This window comes from Echinops telfairi, unplaced genomic scaffold (assembly GCF_000313985.2).
Source record: "Echinops telfairi isolate 266 unplaced genomic scaffold, ASM31398v2 ScPeMD7_9;HRSCAF=40, whole genome shotgun sequence".
NCBI classification, from domain to species: domain Eukaryota; kingdom Metazoa; phylum Chordata; class Mammalia; order Afrosoricida; family Tenrecidae; genus Echinops; species Echinops telfairi.
In genome coordinates, this window is record NW_022103906.1 from 43711093 (window position 1) to 43727736 (window position 16644).

Below are 16644 nucleotides of genomic sequence, written 5' to 3' on the forward strand. Positions count from 1 at the left end.
AACTGTGATCCTGGGCAGTAGCAGACTGACTCATAAACACTTAGCCACCAGGGCTCCTTTGTGCCAACTAAGCAGACCCTATTAAGGCTTTATTTCCTCATGCCTCCAACTCTGCGCCAAGGTAAGTTCTCTCCAACTGCCTCAGCATTCAGGAGCTCAAAGCAGCAGCTGGGGGTGGGGCAGCACCGCAGGTTCTGCATAACACGAACATGTCACGCTCCCAAAAGGCCACACAAGGGTCCTTTACAGCCTGTCAAGTGGCTACTTGAAGGACCAGGACAGAAGGGATTTCAATCAGACCTTCACCTGAGGATCAGTCAGTCCTCAGCATCTAGAATTCAAGTCAGCTTCCTCCCACCTCCTCACAGCTTAGCAACCTTCCCACAGGAACTTGTTCAATTTTCCAACAAATCAAGGGGGAGTAATATTAGTAACACTAATAAAAGCTTACAAAACCTGCAAGATGCCTATATTTATCACTACTCACTTACAGACCACTACAATTTATCATCGTCTATTGGGAAAGTCTATAAAATGTTCAATCTATCAAAATGAAGGGAGCGGTTTGGGCAGGGAGTCTAGTCACACGCCGCAGAAGGAAGGAAGCCTCAGGAAATAAAGAAAATGAGGGTCAGGCGAATTTCTCACATACTCTAGAGAACATTGGCAGGGCTGCATATCACCATGGGATGTTATTTAATACTTTGCACATTTGATCACAAATTCTAGGAATGAGCTCTTTAGAGGGATAATTAAATGGATGGATCCTCCCTGTGAGGGTGAGTCTGCACATTCCCTCGATTTGATTTGCTGTCCAGGGAGACTCTGTTTCTTCCCACCACCTCATAAAGGAAGATGACATCATTGTAGTACTTACATTCAAAGCATTCTTTGCAGCTTCTGCTTCTGAGCGGCTGTCAAAACTGACAAAACCTACAGGCTGAGGAAGAAAGACAAAAAAGAAATATGAAGAAAATCAACAACTGGGTCAGCCAGTCTAGTCTTCTGGGTCAGGGAGAATGCCAAACTGAAGCAAGCCGATGATATGACGACAGGCAGCGGGCAGCCATCAAAAAGCCAGTCCAGACAAATCACAACTTAGTGGCTTAGTCCAGTGTCGCACAGGACTCGGGAGGGGGTTCCAGATGGGTGGAGTTAGCAAAGTATGTAGAAGGGGCTGGAAGGTGAGCGGCAATGAAGGAAGACATGGAGGTTAATTCAGGTCAGAGAAGATCGACTTCCCTACATTGAATTCACTGTGCGTCAGTTTCTTCATCTTGAAGATGGAAAGAGAGAACTGAATCGATCATTCTGTGTACTCTGTTAGTGCAGGGAAAACACGGCACAACACTAACAGCGCTCTGGACTGTCCCTGCATGACCAGAATTACAAGGTCAACATTTCGATCGCCAATTCCAGGGGATGCCTTAGCAAACCCAGCATGTTTCGTTAGGTGTGAACCCCATGATTTCGGATAAACAGAGGTGACCATCCCCTGGAGGCTCAGTGCTTGCTGTCCAGGAGGCTGCTGGCAACATAGCTTATTCCTGGATGAACTATAGTTCCGGATTGGGAGAAACAAGCGGGGTGAGAACGCTGAGCGTCCGATTAGAGGGGAAGAAAAGCATCTAACGGACAAAAGCTCCTGGGGACTCAGAGCCACGGATTATCACTGCCATTCAGCATCGTCTGTGCTCCACTCTAGACGCGGGACTGCCCATCGATTTTAGAGGTTTGAGAGACAGTCTGACTCTTCGTCATCTGATCCTCAGAGATCATTACAGCTTGCTGGACTGACCATATAAGAAATAGAGGGGGAACAAACCTAGAATTGAAGTGAAATAGGGTAATACAGTGAACCCACATTTATCACGGTTAATCGGTTCTAGACCCTACCGTGATAAATGAAATTCCGCGAAGTAGGATTCCTTATTTGTAAATCAAATATATTCATAGTTAGAGCATAGAGGACATGAAAAAAACACCCTTTAGTCACCATTACACTCATATTACCCAATTTATTAAACGAAAAAGGGAAAATACAGTAAAACATTTTGGACATTACAATGATCATTTATTATTTATTATATTATTTATGGCATCAAGCGTGTACAGTATGAGCCAATCAGTGGCAGTAATGACAGAGCATGCGCTGCTACGCAAAAACCGCGATAGAGTGAAGCCGCGGAAGTCGAAGCACGAAGTGGCGAGGGTTCACTGTAATTTTTCCCTTCAATGTACCAGCTGATTCCAATTCAAGTCTCAGCTCCCAGCCGGGCTCAGAGCTGGAGGCACTGTGCTCAGTTCTCTGAAAACAGGGATAAGCTTCCTGGCTGGAGGCACAGCTTACTGACTGACTCTCTTGTGCTAAAGCCTAACTGATCTCGCCCTCAGTTTGAAAGCAATAACAATCATCAAATCCTACGGAATAAACGAGAACAGTGGGTCTTAGTCACATTCCCGAAGAAGACGCAAACTTTAATACAGAAGTGTGATGTATACGCAAGTCTGATTCTTACCTGCTTAGACGTGAGCTTTATAAGCGAACCCTCATAGCCCTGAAAATAAAGAAGAGCCAAGTTTAGCCGGTGACTACTAGGGTGGTGTCCCCTTATAGCATGCTACTCAAATAAAAGCGAATCCCTTCATTAATATCCAATTCTCCTCACAAATGCCTTTGATTTGGAAAGCAAATACATTTGTATGTATTCTATATGCGGACACAGACGCCTAGGTTTCCACACTCTACCAAGACTCACTGTCTTGAGTCGTCTCCGACTCTGAGCTACACACAGGACAGGGCAGACCTGGCTCTGTGGGGCAGAATGCCTTATGTCTCTCTCTCCCGCACAGCTGCCAGGGGGTTCGAACTAGGTCACCAGGTCTCCTTGGTGTACTAAGGGCCTAAAAAAATAAAGCCCTGAAATTCATGCATGTGTTTTCTTCCCCTTACAGTTCCGCATGAAGTTAAGCAGCAACAGAAAACCAATGACTGTTTCCAACAGATAATAGTGATTTTGTAGCTCTAGGACCGCAGTTCCCAACCTGTGGGTCACGACCCCTTGGGGGTTTTGTGTGTGTGTGTGTGTGTGTGTGTGTGTGTGTGTGTGTGTCGAACAACCCTTTCAAAGGGGTTGCCTGAGACCATGGGAAAACACGTATTTCCGATGGCCTTAGGAACCGAGACACCGCTCCTCTATCCGTCTCCATGCAGGTCCGCCCACATGCAGATACGCCCACATACGAGTATCCGGCATGAAGACTGTTTACCCATGCTACACCATGCTTCAAGACAAAATTTCATTTGTCATTAAATATAAATATTTCACAATATAGAATTATACATTGTTTTTCTGATTAATCACTATGCTTTAGTTATGTTCAATTTGTAACAATGAAAATATATCCTGCATATCAGATATTTACATGACGATTCCTAGCAGCAAAATTAGTTATGAAGTAGCAACGGAAATAATTTTATGGTTGGGGGTCACAACATGAGGAACTGTATGAAAGGGTCGCGGCATGAGGAAGGTGGAGAACCACTGTTCTAGGAGAAAGAATGGGACTGATTAATTAATAAAGGGAAGGTCAGAGCATGTGACGGTTGGTCATATATTTGCTCAAAAAGGAACAACAATAAAACATTAAGAATATACCAAGAAACCGAAGTCAATGTTTTCAAGTCAATTCCAACTCATAGCAGCCCTAAAGGACAGAGGAATTGTCCCTTAGAGAGCCCATGGCTATAATCTTTAGGGAAGCAAAGGGCCACACCTTCCCACCGAGTATGGAAGTCCAGTGGGACTCACAGCAACCCCAGGGTAGGCTTCCTAGGCTGTGAGTCTGTTCAGGACCAGAGTACCTCATTGTTCTCCCTAGCAACGGCTGGTGGGTTTGAACTACTGAGCTTGTGTTTAGCTGACTTCACCACTTAACCCACAACCCCACCAGTGCTCCTTAAGAATGTACCAGGAAATAATGCTAAAAAATATACTACATAGAACCTATTCAGCAAAGTCTCAATAGTGCCAGGGGAGGCTGGGCAGGAACTGATGCTGAAACATTTTTTTGTGTACTTATTGAACCCGCTAGTTTTCCTAGTGGTCCTCGGGGACTGCCAACTCCCCAGCGGGGTTTCCACTCCTGTGGGTTTGGCCTCCAGCATGGTGGTAGCACTCCCACTTGCTCACTCCTTCCACTCACCCTGGCTCCTCAGGAGAAAGATTATAAAGTCTGTTTATTCTTAAAAGTAATCCACGGTGGCTGGCAACTGACCACTGCATGCATCAGTGAGGAGGCCGATTTGCAGTTGGGGTCAGCCCCCAGGGACTTCATTGAAAAGAAGGGTGCTGTGCTAACATCTCAGGGTGTTGATGTTAACAGGGAGGTTGTTGAGATCCATTCACCGTCTACCTTCCAAGCAGATAACGGTGTTACCAACTAGTTCCTGTGAACAATTTACCTCCGAGGTTGGGGCTCTTCTGGCCAGAGAGGTATGAGTCACAGCCCTGCCTCTTCTCTTTGGGGTGCTCTTTTCCAGGGGACGGGGAGGGGGAATATGGAGGTTTAAATACCCCAAGAGCTTCAGTGGCAAAAGCACCCCTGGACGTTCACAAGAAAGCACCACAGAGGAGGCATGGAGGGAGCCCCTGCTGCTCACACCACAGAGAAGCAGGGCACCGTAGTGGTTCAGAGCAGGGGCAACAGTCAGGGGGCTAGCGTTTGAATCCTGGCTTGGTCACGCACGACACTTTGTACACACGTTCTTTCCGTTTCCTCCTCTGAAAAGCAGCAGGGCAACCCATTTTAAAGGAGCGTAGTAAGACTTCGATAAGGGAATTCATGTCAAGGGATTGTTTGCCGAGTCCCTTTCCCTTATAAATACAAATATGTAAGCACTGGGTTTTGCCTCTAAGGATGATCAATTAGCTTAGAAGCCACCATCCTTTCAAACGTAAGACAGTATTTAAAGGTGGTGTTCTCGCCACATTCCTTCCTGCTTCTCAGCGAATCTGGTGTTTGGTCTGTCATCCTCAGCATTGGCCTTGGGACTCCTTTTTGATTCGGGGTGGCTGACAAGAGTTGCCTGGTGACCATTATGACATCATACCTTCTTGGTACCTTAGCTAGACTTTAGTTTATCATTGTCTGTTGCAATCAGCTTCTCCCACCAGGTCTTTCAGATAGATGCCCACCCTACTCCTTCTCCTGAGGAATTCGATCCTCAACCTGCCTTGGGTGGGGTCCAGCTTCAACTAGGGGGGGAGGTATTTGACCAGAAATCAAGACTGCCTGTTGTGTCCATTATTTTCCTAATGCCACCCTGAGCTCATGCCTCCAGATCCACCTTGTGCCCACTCTCAGCTGACTTACTCCTTTTATTGCCAAAAGTAAACCCTCAAGGCCACTCGTTAGCAGCACAGATATTTCAGCTTCATGCAAGTTTCAATCTCATCAATACAAGGATCTCAAAAGATTTCTCTTCTTCTATAGTTCCCATGGACAAGCAGCTGAAGCTGGCCTTTCATTAAGCACCAGGGAAACTCCCTCTGATTCAATCTAAGATATATTGTTTACAATTTTGTTTCTACATTGTTTCCAACGTGGAGACAAAATCTCCCCACTCCCCCAATAGCAACACTAACAGTGGTGAGACTGGGCGAGTTTAGGGAAGCCTGTTTAATCTATTACGTAGCTAAAGAACACTATCTGCACTATTTCCATTCATCAGGATGCCTCTGGGGATAGGGTATGTCCACATTCGTCAGAGAAGAGGTCTCTAGTCACTGGAAGACAAAAAGTAGTTTAAATCTCCCTTTTGTGAGTTTATACATCAGAATGGACTTGGTCAATCTCCCTGAACCATTCATTTTTTTAAAAAAAACCTTTACAAAGGGATGCTTCTCCAACAATTCATCCATGAACCCCCAAAAAACCCCAGGAAGCATACAGGACACACATACTCTCTTCCTTTCCAATTTCGGAAACACAGCGTAAGGTACCTTAAACGGTCTGAAAAGCAGGTAGAGCTCCCGAGGTTTGATATCCAGAGGGAGACCGCTGACAAACAGCGTCCGAACCTGAAAAAATAAGATTGAGAAGTGGTCAAGGGAGTGGATCATCCAAAAAATAACTGTCAGTGGAAATCTCAAAAATACATTTCTCCAACATCCCATTCAAGCTACTCCATGACATCAAACACCCTAATGCTACAAATAATAATAATCAGATACATACCCTAATGTTGGGTGCCACTGAGCCAACTAAGTCGATTAACCGATGTGAATTCATCGTAGTTAACTTCTAATTCTACCACCGTCAGTGAGTCTGCCATCCTTGGGGCTTGCACATTGATTGCTATGATGCTGGAACCTTTGCCCCCAGTATTCAAACACCACAAAGGTCACCCATAGTGGGCGGGTTTGTGCAAAGCTTCCGGACCAAGACAGACTACGAAGAAAGGAGTGGTTATCTCTTTATAAAAAGTCCTCAGTGAAAACCCTCGGGATCACAACAGAGTATTATGCGCTCGTGACAGGGCCAGATGATGAGCCTTCTGGGTTTGGGACACGACACAGGAGTTGCAACAACAGACTCACATGGAAAAGATCACAAGATGGAATTGCACGGAGCACTGTTCTATTTATACACAAAGTCGCCTGTACAGCAACTAACAGCAGTTTAAAGTTACAGTTCTGGGGCCTCACAGAACTTCAATATAGGAGGGGAAAACGGAACCAGGGCAGTAATCTCTCCTTCTCCTGCCCTCAGCACAGGCCTTTGAATATAAAATCCAAACAAACAAAAAAATCCCAAGAACTGTTGTTTTCTCCTGCTTGTGGATTCCTTCATTAGCAACAATAATTTTGAACTCTCAATAAAATAAGAATGCAGTTTAAAAAATCTAAACAGTAACGAAAATGCATACAATAGCTGCTGAATTCCAAAACAGCAGAATGGACCTCACCAATGGTGCTTCCACTGGGTCGCCCTACAGCCCAACGAACCACCACCTCCATGTCACTGCCTCCCTCCCTCCCACCTCCCACCAAACCCGAAGGCCCTGCCATTGAGTCCATGCCAACTCAGAGCGACCCGTGGCATGGGGAACAGCTGCCCCTGGGGGTTTCTGAGACTGTCACTGTTTACGGGAGTAAAAAGCCTCATCTTCCTCCCATGGGGCAGTTGGTAATCTCCAAGGGGTGACCTTGCAGTTAGCAACCCAATGCCCACCTCACCATGCCACCAGGCACCCATACCCGCACATCCAGTGCCATCAGGTTGTGTACATCCACAATTCGTAGTGACCTTATAGGCCAGAGCAGCACTGCCCTGGTGGGTTTCTGAGACTGCAACGCTACATGGGAGTAGAAAGCCTCGTCTTTCTTCTGCAGCGTGGCTGGCAGTCTCTAACTGCTGACCACTCTGCCACCAAGCCTCCCACCAGGCACAGCTAATATCTATTCCTGCTAGGTGCCGCTAATCAAAGTCATGAAGACAGCATATCTGTAATTCAAGAAATAGGGTCCAAACTTGGTGGCGCAGTATGAACTAAAACCACTGGTTTGGGTGTCATGCTATCATCTGAGTAATAACAGAAAGGAAGGGGGGCATTTAGCCAGCGAAGGGTAGCAGGATGGTCAATGGTCCCAGGCGGAGCAAAGTTTTATTGGCTGGAGGGAGGAGGGGCAGCCAAATTTAACAGGTAGCTTAGGGTCAAACCACAGAGGACATTCAAAGTCACGAGCTAGGAACGAAGTCTTGCCTCAACCGGCAAGGCATAACTATTGAATGACCATTCCACCCTTTCTAGTGCTCTTCTTGACTTATGCTGGTGGTACCGTGGCCGAGTTCCTCAAGGGAAATCCTGTTGCTATTTAAGGAGATATGTCATGTTCGACTGTTAACCATGTATGAAGTACAGACACTTTTTCCTCCGTGAGAATAGCAAGACTGTTCCCTTGGCCCTCCACCAGATGGACTGACACAGCGGCTGCAACGATGGGCTCAAGCCCAGGAACAGTTCTGAGGATGAGGAGGGCAGGGCAGGGTAGTGTTTCCTTGTGCTGTGCGTGGGGGTTAAAGCGGGTCGGAACCCATGCAATGGCACCTAACAAGAAGAGCGTTTTTCACGGATTCCAGTTGTAACGAAGCACAGAAAGAGTAAGCAACACCCATGTAGCACCCAAACCAAAGCGATCACGCAGCCACGGAGCCTGGGAAACCACACAGTGAAGCCACATGCCCTTTGCAAGTCAGTGTTTAGTGAACCTCGGGGGAGCAGTGTTAGAGCACTCTCTCAGCAGTTCATCGAAAGACCATGTTCAGAAACCACTAGCAGGTATGAGCGGAACGAAGGCCCGGTGATCTCTTCCTGTAAAGATTACAGCCCAGGAAGCCCAGTGAGGCAATGATATAGTGTCACTATATGCGAATAGTAATATAGCTAACATATGTGTATAATACTACACAGCAATAAGACAGTGCGACTAGGTGGAAATCGACTCTCTGGCTCAAAACAACAAATGATGTGGCAGTAACACAGTTTCCCTTGAGCTGATGCTGGTTCACGGCCACGGCCATCCGCAGTGTGCAGAGCAGACCGGCATTCCCCAGGGCTCTCACGGCTGTGGTTTCTCTGAAGCAGAACGGGAGGATGTAAACATGAAATCCGAAGGAGCCTTCCCTGGTAGCGCTTTTAAGAATTGGAGCAGTTGCTCTCTAGAGAAAGATGAAACTACTCCTTTCAGTGACGACCTTATAAACCCTAAACAGGGTTCCCGGATGAGTCAGAATGGACTGGGTGGCAATGGGTGGATCACTAAATTATTGTGTAAAAGGTGATGCAATTATTAAATACAATTTTTAGTGTGGAACAGCCTGCTCCCTTTTTAAAAAAATTTTCTTTAGGTTAAAGTTTACAAAGCAAACTAGGGTCCCTTTGAACAAGTGTGACACTTGCCAGGCACCATCCAGCGCTCTTCCAAGGCCTTTGGCTCTTGCGGCTGATGGGTCCTGTGGGTCAGTTTCTTCGGTTAAGAGTTTTTTCTTCATTCTCTTCATCCCCATAGGAGTTGACAAGCGTTGTATCTTAGGTGGCCATTCCACAAGCTTTTAACACTCTAGATGTTACTCACCAAACTAGGCCGTGGAACGGTATCCCGGTGAACTACATGGCAACGGACTACCTACAATGTTCTCTGAGACGCTGCTCCCAAGCCTTCTAATCCTTTACACCAGTGGTTCTCAACCTTCCTAATGCTGCGCCCCTTTCATACAGTTCCTCAGGTGGGGACCCCCAACCATAAAATTACTTTTGTTGCTGCTTCATCACTGTCATTTTGCTACTGTTATGAATCGGGTGACCCCTGTGAAACGGTCGTTCAACCCCCAAAGGGGTGGCGACCCACTGGTTGAGAACAGCTGCTTTACACTGACCCCACAGATGGTTTGCAGACCCTTCTAAGAGCTCTCCTAACTGTGGCTCCCTGTACTTTGTTACAGACGTGGCTGTATATGCAGCCTAAACAACTGTGCATCTACCTGAGCGGCACACAGGTATCCCTAAGAGCAAATGCATTCACTTGAATATGCCTTTCAAATATACACGTCTAACAACGTAACCGGGCACACTTTCTAGTGCTGCAAAACTGGGCATGTCATAACACCTACCAAAGTTTTGGTGTTCACCGTGGTCAGGCTTGGGCATTCACTTGGGCTCGGTTGTGCTATCTTCACTAGTCCTTGGCCTTGCCGTCCCATCACCAAAGTAACAGGTGTCTACTATCTAGAGTGATTTCGTCTTCTCATCCCTGGTAAGCATCAAACAACTTTGGTTTCTATGCATTTATCTATCTTTTTAAAAATAGCCACAAACCTTTTTATAGAAATTTCATTGGCTAATTTTGAAATATTAAACCAACTTTGCACTTAGACCTCAGTTGTTGAGAATGTAGTATATTTTTAAACATTGTTAGACTCGATTTGCCAAAGTTTTTTTATTATTTTCTTTATAAGGGATCTTCATATCTCTCTTTATCGGGCATTTTGGCCCACTGTTTCCATATTTCATAAAGCTTTGCTTTTGATACCAGAGTAATGTTGGCCATGTAGAATGACGTGGGAAGCAATTCTCTTCTTCAGTTTTCCAGATGAGTTTATGTATAGTTAATATTGTTTCTTCCTTAACTGTTTGGAAGAATTTGCTAATGAATTCACATGGGAATGGAGGTTTCTTTGTGGTAACGACTTTTTAAAAAATTCCTCTAACGCACAGAAAGCTATTAAGCGATCTACTTCGTAGGCAACAATGGGCTCAGGCCTGGGGACGATGGTGGACTCGCAGGGCTGGGCAGGCTTTCCTTCTGCCGTGCACAGGTCACTGTGGTTGGGACAGATTCCATGGCATGGAACAAATTTAAAAAACTAATTTTATTGGGGGCTCATACAACTCATATCACAATCCACACATCCATCATCCATTGTGTCAAGCACATTTGCTGCCATCATCATTCTCAACGCATTTTCTTTCTAGTTGAGCCCTTGGTATCAGTTCCTCATTTTCCCTCTTCCCACCCCCCAGCCCTCCCCTCACGAACCTTTGATCATTCATAAATTATTATTTTTTCATGTCTTACACGGACCGGACCGATGTCTCCCTTCACCCATATGTAACAACTTCTTAGGTGACTCTTGGTGAGTTATACATGAAGTGTTTTACAAGGAACTTGCCCCTTTCATCAGTTCTAAATTCACTGGCTGAAATTCCTCATAATATTTCCTATTACCCTTTCAATATCTTCAGAATCTGTAGCAGGATCCCGTCTCCATCGATATTAGTAATCGGTGTTCTTTTCTTTTTCATCTGATTACCCTGGCTAGAGGTCTATAAAATTCGTTGATCTTGTCAAAAGATCAAGGTTGGTTTTTTTTCCCCCATCAGTCTTCTAGGTGTTTGCCCCACTTCTTATGTTTTTTTATTTGTTTTATTATTTTATTTCTGCTGCTTTCCTTGGGGTTAATTTGTTCTTATTTTTCTAGTTCTTCAGGCAGCCAATAAGGTCATTAAGTTGAAATCTTTTTTTCCTTTCTTATAGCGCTATAAATTTATCATCAACGACCCCATGGCTGACATTCCCACAAGGTATAGTATGCTGTCCTCTCGTTTCCACGCTCTTCAAAATACTTTCTCAATTCCCCCTTTGATTTGTTCCTTGATCCACAGTTATTTAGAAATGTTTTACTAAGCTGTCAAATATTTGGGGAATATCTCGATGTAACTGATGTTAAAATTTTATTCCAATTGTCTGAGAGTCCATTCCTATGACCTGGATCCTTTTACACTGATTGAGACTTCCTCTTTGGCCCGGTCAGCGTTCTGTGTACACTGCAATGCACAGCCTGCTGTTGATAAGTCAAGTATGTCAATAAATGTAAACTACGTTAAGTCTGTTGTCCAAGCTTCTCTATCCTGATTCTGTCTACATTCTCTATCGATTCTTGAAAGAGGGATAAAAAACTCAGTTACCGGTAGATTTATGGATTTCTCCCCATAGTTCTATCAATTTGTTTCACATTATTTTGAATCTCAGCTATTAGGTTCCTAAGCAACGTTCTCTAAATATCGAATTTTAATCACCTCTTTTGAGGCTGGTGGTCTTCTTCCTGCCCACCAACTTTCCCACGGATGAACACAATTGTGTTCACCAGGGCTGTTACAGCCTTGTTGGCTGCCAAGGGCATCCATCATGGGAGACTCTTGCTATCTAGTGGACCCTCTTCCACAACCTAGCAAGTGAGCAGTCTCTGTTCCACTCTGGCTGGGCTCACCAGGATGGCCTGTTTTTGCTGAGTACCTTAATGTACCAGACACTGTAATGAGCAGAGAGTTCTATGGAAATAAGTTTTATTTGGTAACATTTGTCCAGCAGTTAGCTAGTGATAGATCAAATTAAGTTTTGGAGAGTTAGCCTAAGAAAAAAACTGCCACTGACAGCATTGTTTTAAATAAAAATACTACAGTTATATGGGCATTTGAGAACATCTGACAACCTTGGAAGAAGAAGACTCTACTCCCAAAACATGTTATTAGAAATCTGGGGATGATCTGATTGAACTATCATATTGTGTGCTATGTGGACTATGTGCCAATAACACTGCTTTTTGCTTGTTTTTTTTAAAAAATCATTTTATTGGGGGCTCACACAACTTTTCTCATAATCCATCCATACATCAATTAACACTGTTTTTTAAAAAAGTAAATAAAATAGCAACAAAAAAAGCAAAGAGGAGATAATCCATAAAACAGTAAGGTGCAGCCAATAAAAATGATGTTCAATGGAAAATAAAAGCCTGCATGGCTTGGCTTCATTCTGTGAGCACATCTCTAAACAGGTATTTAAGGAGGGGAAAAGGCCTTATAGGATGAACAACAAAATTATTTACATTTAAATAATTCAGCCTTTAGTGCTACAATAAAAACCCCAGAAACAATCCCACTGCCACTGAGCTCGTTCTGACTCATAATGACCCTACAGAACACAGTAGAATGGCTCCATTCGGTTCCTACGGCTGCACATTTCTATGGCAGCGGATCTTCACCTCTTTCTCGGGGCATCACTCGGTGGAGTTCCAATGCTTAACCCGCTGCACCACCAGCACTCCATGGTAGTGAGCTGGGTGTTTTTTATGATCATTTCTGTATTGTTCAGTTTTCTGTAATAACATGCATCACATAATGTAAGTTTTTCTTTGGTTAGGTTGAGAACTGCCTGGTTTCAGGACCTTGCCTTAATTTCTTTAGGAAAGCAGAAGCACTATGTTTATATTTTTACCAATGGAAAATTATAAAAGGTATGCCAGTAACTCTTACTTTGTAAATAAGAGTGAAAACTAGAACCAGAAGTCAGTTCTGATCTTTATAGCTCACTAGTAAACTTACACGTGAAAGAAGGGAGAAAAGAGCTCCTTTGGGGCCATAGATAAGAGAAGTCTTAAAGCAGCTGTATTATCAAATTAGAGGTAATTAAGATTTAAAAAACAAATGGGCATCACCCACATTTCCCAGGATCTAATTAATTTCATGGTTGTCTCTGAAATCGGACAGTTGCTTCATTCACCTCTCACAGAAGAGACATTCTCTTCTTTGACAAACGAGGCAGAGGACCAAGGGACGGGAAAGCATGTGTGAAAAGAAACCATGCATTGTGGGTGGAAAAATGACCTTTCCTAGAGGTTAAATTTAAGCTCTTCTATGGTGAACAGGGACTAGAATTGCGAATATTTGAGAACAATCTAGTTTCTCTTCTCTTTTCACTACCACCACACTTCTCATTAGTTGGGATTTAATCTATCCATCATATCATTCCATATACCACCACACTTTTGACTAAGCCATTTAAATAGCAAAGTTGGGTTTCTGCTTGCTGAAACGCTCAAGAAACAGCAGCAGCAGCAGCAGCAGCAGCAGCAACAAAATACCTCCTAAACCAGGGAGAGAGAACAAATGAACGAAGCCAAATGAACTTTACGGCAGGTCAACTTATTATCCAGGGCAGCCCTAAATTTACCAGCAGTGTCAACGGACACAGATGTGCCTGGCACTAGGCCTTCAGCATCCACAGATGTTTACTTTGTAAGACACCAGGGGAAACACATTTCTCAGTCAAGGACACAACATGCCTCATAGAAGATGGAGAGATGAAGCTGTTGACAGCTCTATCCCAAAGGGACTTTAATGGATTCTGTAGAAGTACGGCCAACATCCTTCTTCCCCAACATGAGGGAACCAATAAATGCTAGTAGAAATTGTCTTGTGCAAGAACAAGAGCTTCGTTGGCTCAATCATTATCTATTGTACCTTTAAATAAAATTTTGGATAAAACTGGCACTGTCAACTCCTGTTGAGAAACATACACCACTTACCAAGACTGCCTTTTGAGTTAAGATGCAAATTCAAAAGAAAAGGGACATTCGTAAGACTGGCTGAACGGAAAGCCCCCAAACAGGCCTTGACATGGAAAAGCCCTAACTTTAACAACGAGCGTACCTTACATTTAATAGAATCTGGGCATAAATAAAAGCCAAGTGATAAATGATTCATCTCAGAACCTGGCAGAGGTTCTCACGTCCTTTTTAATCACTGGCTACAACATCTGGTCATGAGGAAAGTGCCTACATGTTAGGGGCTTACATACAGGCCTTCAGGGTCATCTCGAGCTGCTCGGCGGGACGGCTTTGGTTCTTCTCACATTCCTTAAGCCGGGGAAGGAAACTCTCTACCCTGCCCACATTTCTAAACATACAGATGTAGACGCTGAAAGAAGCTTTCAAATAAGCTAGACATTTGAACCCCTTTTATGGAGTAATCTTTCTTTAATTCTGGGACAAGGTCTTTCCAATGGTGTTTCAAAGTGGAAAGCCTCACTGAGTATAACGTACAGCCATCAAGTCCACTCAGACTCACGGCAGCCTCCTGCAGGACGGGGCAAAACACCCTGACCATCAGGGGCTGCAGGAGCCCTGGCGGTGTAGTGGCCGTGCCTTTGGGCGGCAATCGCCATGGTGGCCGTTGGAAACTAACAGCAACTCCTGGGGAGAAAGACCGGCTTTCTACTCCAGTGAACAGTCTCGGGCACCCACAGGGGTCGCTGTGAGTCAGCCTTGACGCCATGGCAGTGAGTGAGTTGGTCCTGGGGTCCAGATCCGATCCTTGTGGCCCAGTGTGTTTTCACTGGCTGATTTTTGAGCGTAGGTTGCCGGGCCTTTTTCCCTTGTCCATCCATCTTCATCTGGAAGATGGATGGAAATTTTGCATCATCTTGTTGCTAGGAGCTATTGAACAAAAAGCAACCCTGTGTGCAATGGAATGAAATACTGCCCAGTCCTATATTATCCTAAACATCGTTGCCATATGTGAGCCTGCTGTTGGCAGCCATTATGTTAAATCCATCTCGTGGAACCCATGTATGATATCCATCATTGTCCTCTGTCACCCTTCACCCATTTTTCTGTTGTTCAGCCCCCTGGGAGAGGGTTATAGATTCATCCTTGTGATCAATTCCCTGTCTCCCCCCACCTTCCCCTTATCCTCCTGGTATCTCTAGTCTCACTGTTGACTCTGAGGGGTTTATCTACCTTGGTTCCCTGTGTTGAGGGCTCTTATCTGTAGCAGTGTGCATGCTATGTCTAATCAGATTTGTAAGGTAGAACTGAGATCACGATAGTGGGGGGAAGGAAGCATCAAAGAACCAGAGGAAAGTTGTGTGTTTCATCGGTGCTACACTGCACCTGACTGGCTCACCTCTTCCCTGTGACCCTTCTGTGGGATGTCCAATTGTCTACAGGTGGGTTTTGGGTGTTCGAAGACAGATTTGTTCATTCTTCTGGTAGTCAACTGGTATAATGATCTTCTCTAACTGATATAATTCAAGTATATCAGTTCTTTGTTCAGTCTTTTTGCCACATACTTTCCAACCCAATATAAAAAATATGTCTTTGATGTCCAGAGGCATTTATTGTGTATCTCAAATTAAAATAAGGACAGGAAGAAAAGAAATCCTTGACAATTCCAACCTTTCTCCCTTTATAATATGTTGCTTATCGTTCCAGTGGTGAGATCTTTGTAATGTTTCTGTTGCGTGAGGTGCCCTGGCCGTGCAGTAGGTTAAACACTGAACCATCAAAAGCGAGGCCGGCGAGTCAAGCCCATCAGGCATTCTACAGGAGGAAGATGCGCCTGTCTGCTCCAGCAAAGATGTGCACTCTCAAAAACTCTACGGGGTCACTCTCCTCTGCTGGGTAAGGTTGCTATGACGTGGAAACGACTCAGTGACAATGGGGGTTGGTTTACGTTGAGGTGTAACCCATACTGAACACTCTGGCTTTTAATCTTCACAAGTATTTTAACTATTCTCTATTCTCAGTGAGCAAGGCTGGGCTACTGGCATTTTGGAGGTTGGAGCCTTCCTCCAATCCTGATGCTCCATTCTTTTTCTAGTCCAGCTTCTCAAATGATTTACCCAGCCTATAGACCGAATATGTATGGTGAAAGACACAACCTGACACATACCTTTCCTGATCTGAACTACACACAGTGTCTCCTTGGTCTGTTTAAACTGCTGCCTCTTATTGTACAGATTCCGCATGAGCACCATGAAGTGATCAGGAAGCTCCATCCTTTATGAGGATACGCACAAGTCGTTATGATCCCCACAGTCTAATGCCTTTGCATGGGCAGTAAAACACAAGGAAGCATCTTTCTGGCACTCTCTTTCAGCCAGTATCCATCTGACATCAACAATGGTATGCATCATGTCTTGCCCTCTTCTGAATCTTGCTTACATTTCTGGCATCAGAGCAACACACAATCAGTTTCTTCACATTGGCTTCATAAATCTACAGAACAACACTGTGCACTCATTGGAAGTAGTAGGTGGTCACGTGTCAATAGCTCTCTCCAACACCCAAGGAATTGTCCTCTCTGTTGTGACAATGTATATAACTTTGTATCCATTACCACGAAACTTCAGCTCTCTCTGTACACCATAAAACATGGACGAGGGGTTTTTTAGATAGCGCATACTGGTTAAATGATTTTGACCTCTTAAAATAAACTATGGGCGGATTTAGTTCTTTGCATGT

General features: G+C 44.5%; 1 protein-coding gene across 7 annotated transcripts in view; it reads right to left on the minus strand.

The window, feature by feature from the left end:
• RBPMS (RNA binding protein, mRNA processing factor) overlaps window positions 1–16644 on the minus strand; it is a 189924-nt gene that overhangs the window by 97224 nt on the left and 76056 nt on the right. For 6 of the 7 annotated variants that reach the window (XR_006679770.1, XM_045286874.1, XM_045286877.1 and 3 more), the window contains exons 1-4: window positions 6241–6309; window positions 6006–6083; window positions 2520–2558; window positions 878–940 (exon numbers count right to left, since the gene is read on the minus strand). Coding sequence is in view for 6 of the 7 variants with exons in the window: in XM_045286874.1 (XP_045142809.1) it covers window positions 878–940; window positions 2520–2558; window positions 6006–6083; window positions 6241–6294 (234 nt within the window). In the remaining variant the exon portion in view is untranslated. Of the gene's footprint in view, window positions 1–877; window positions 941–2519; window positions 2559–6005; window positions 6084–6240; window positions 6310–16644 lie in introns of those variants that run through there. The other variant, XM_045286873.1, reaches the window with a different exon arrangement.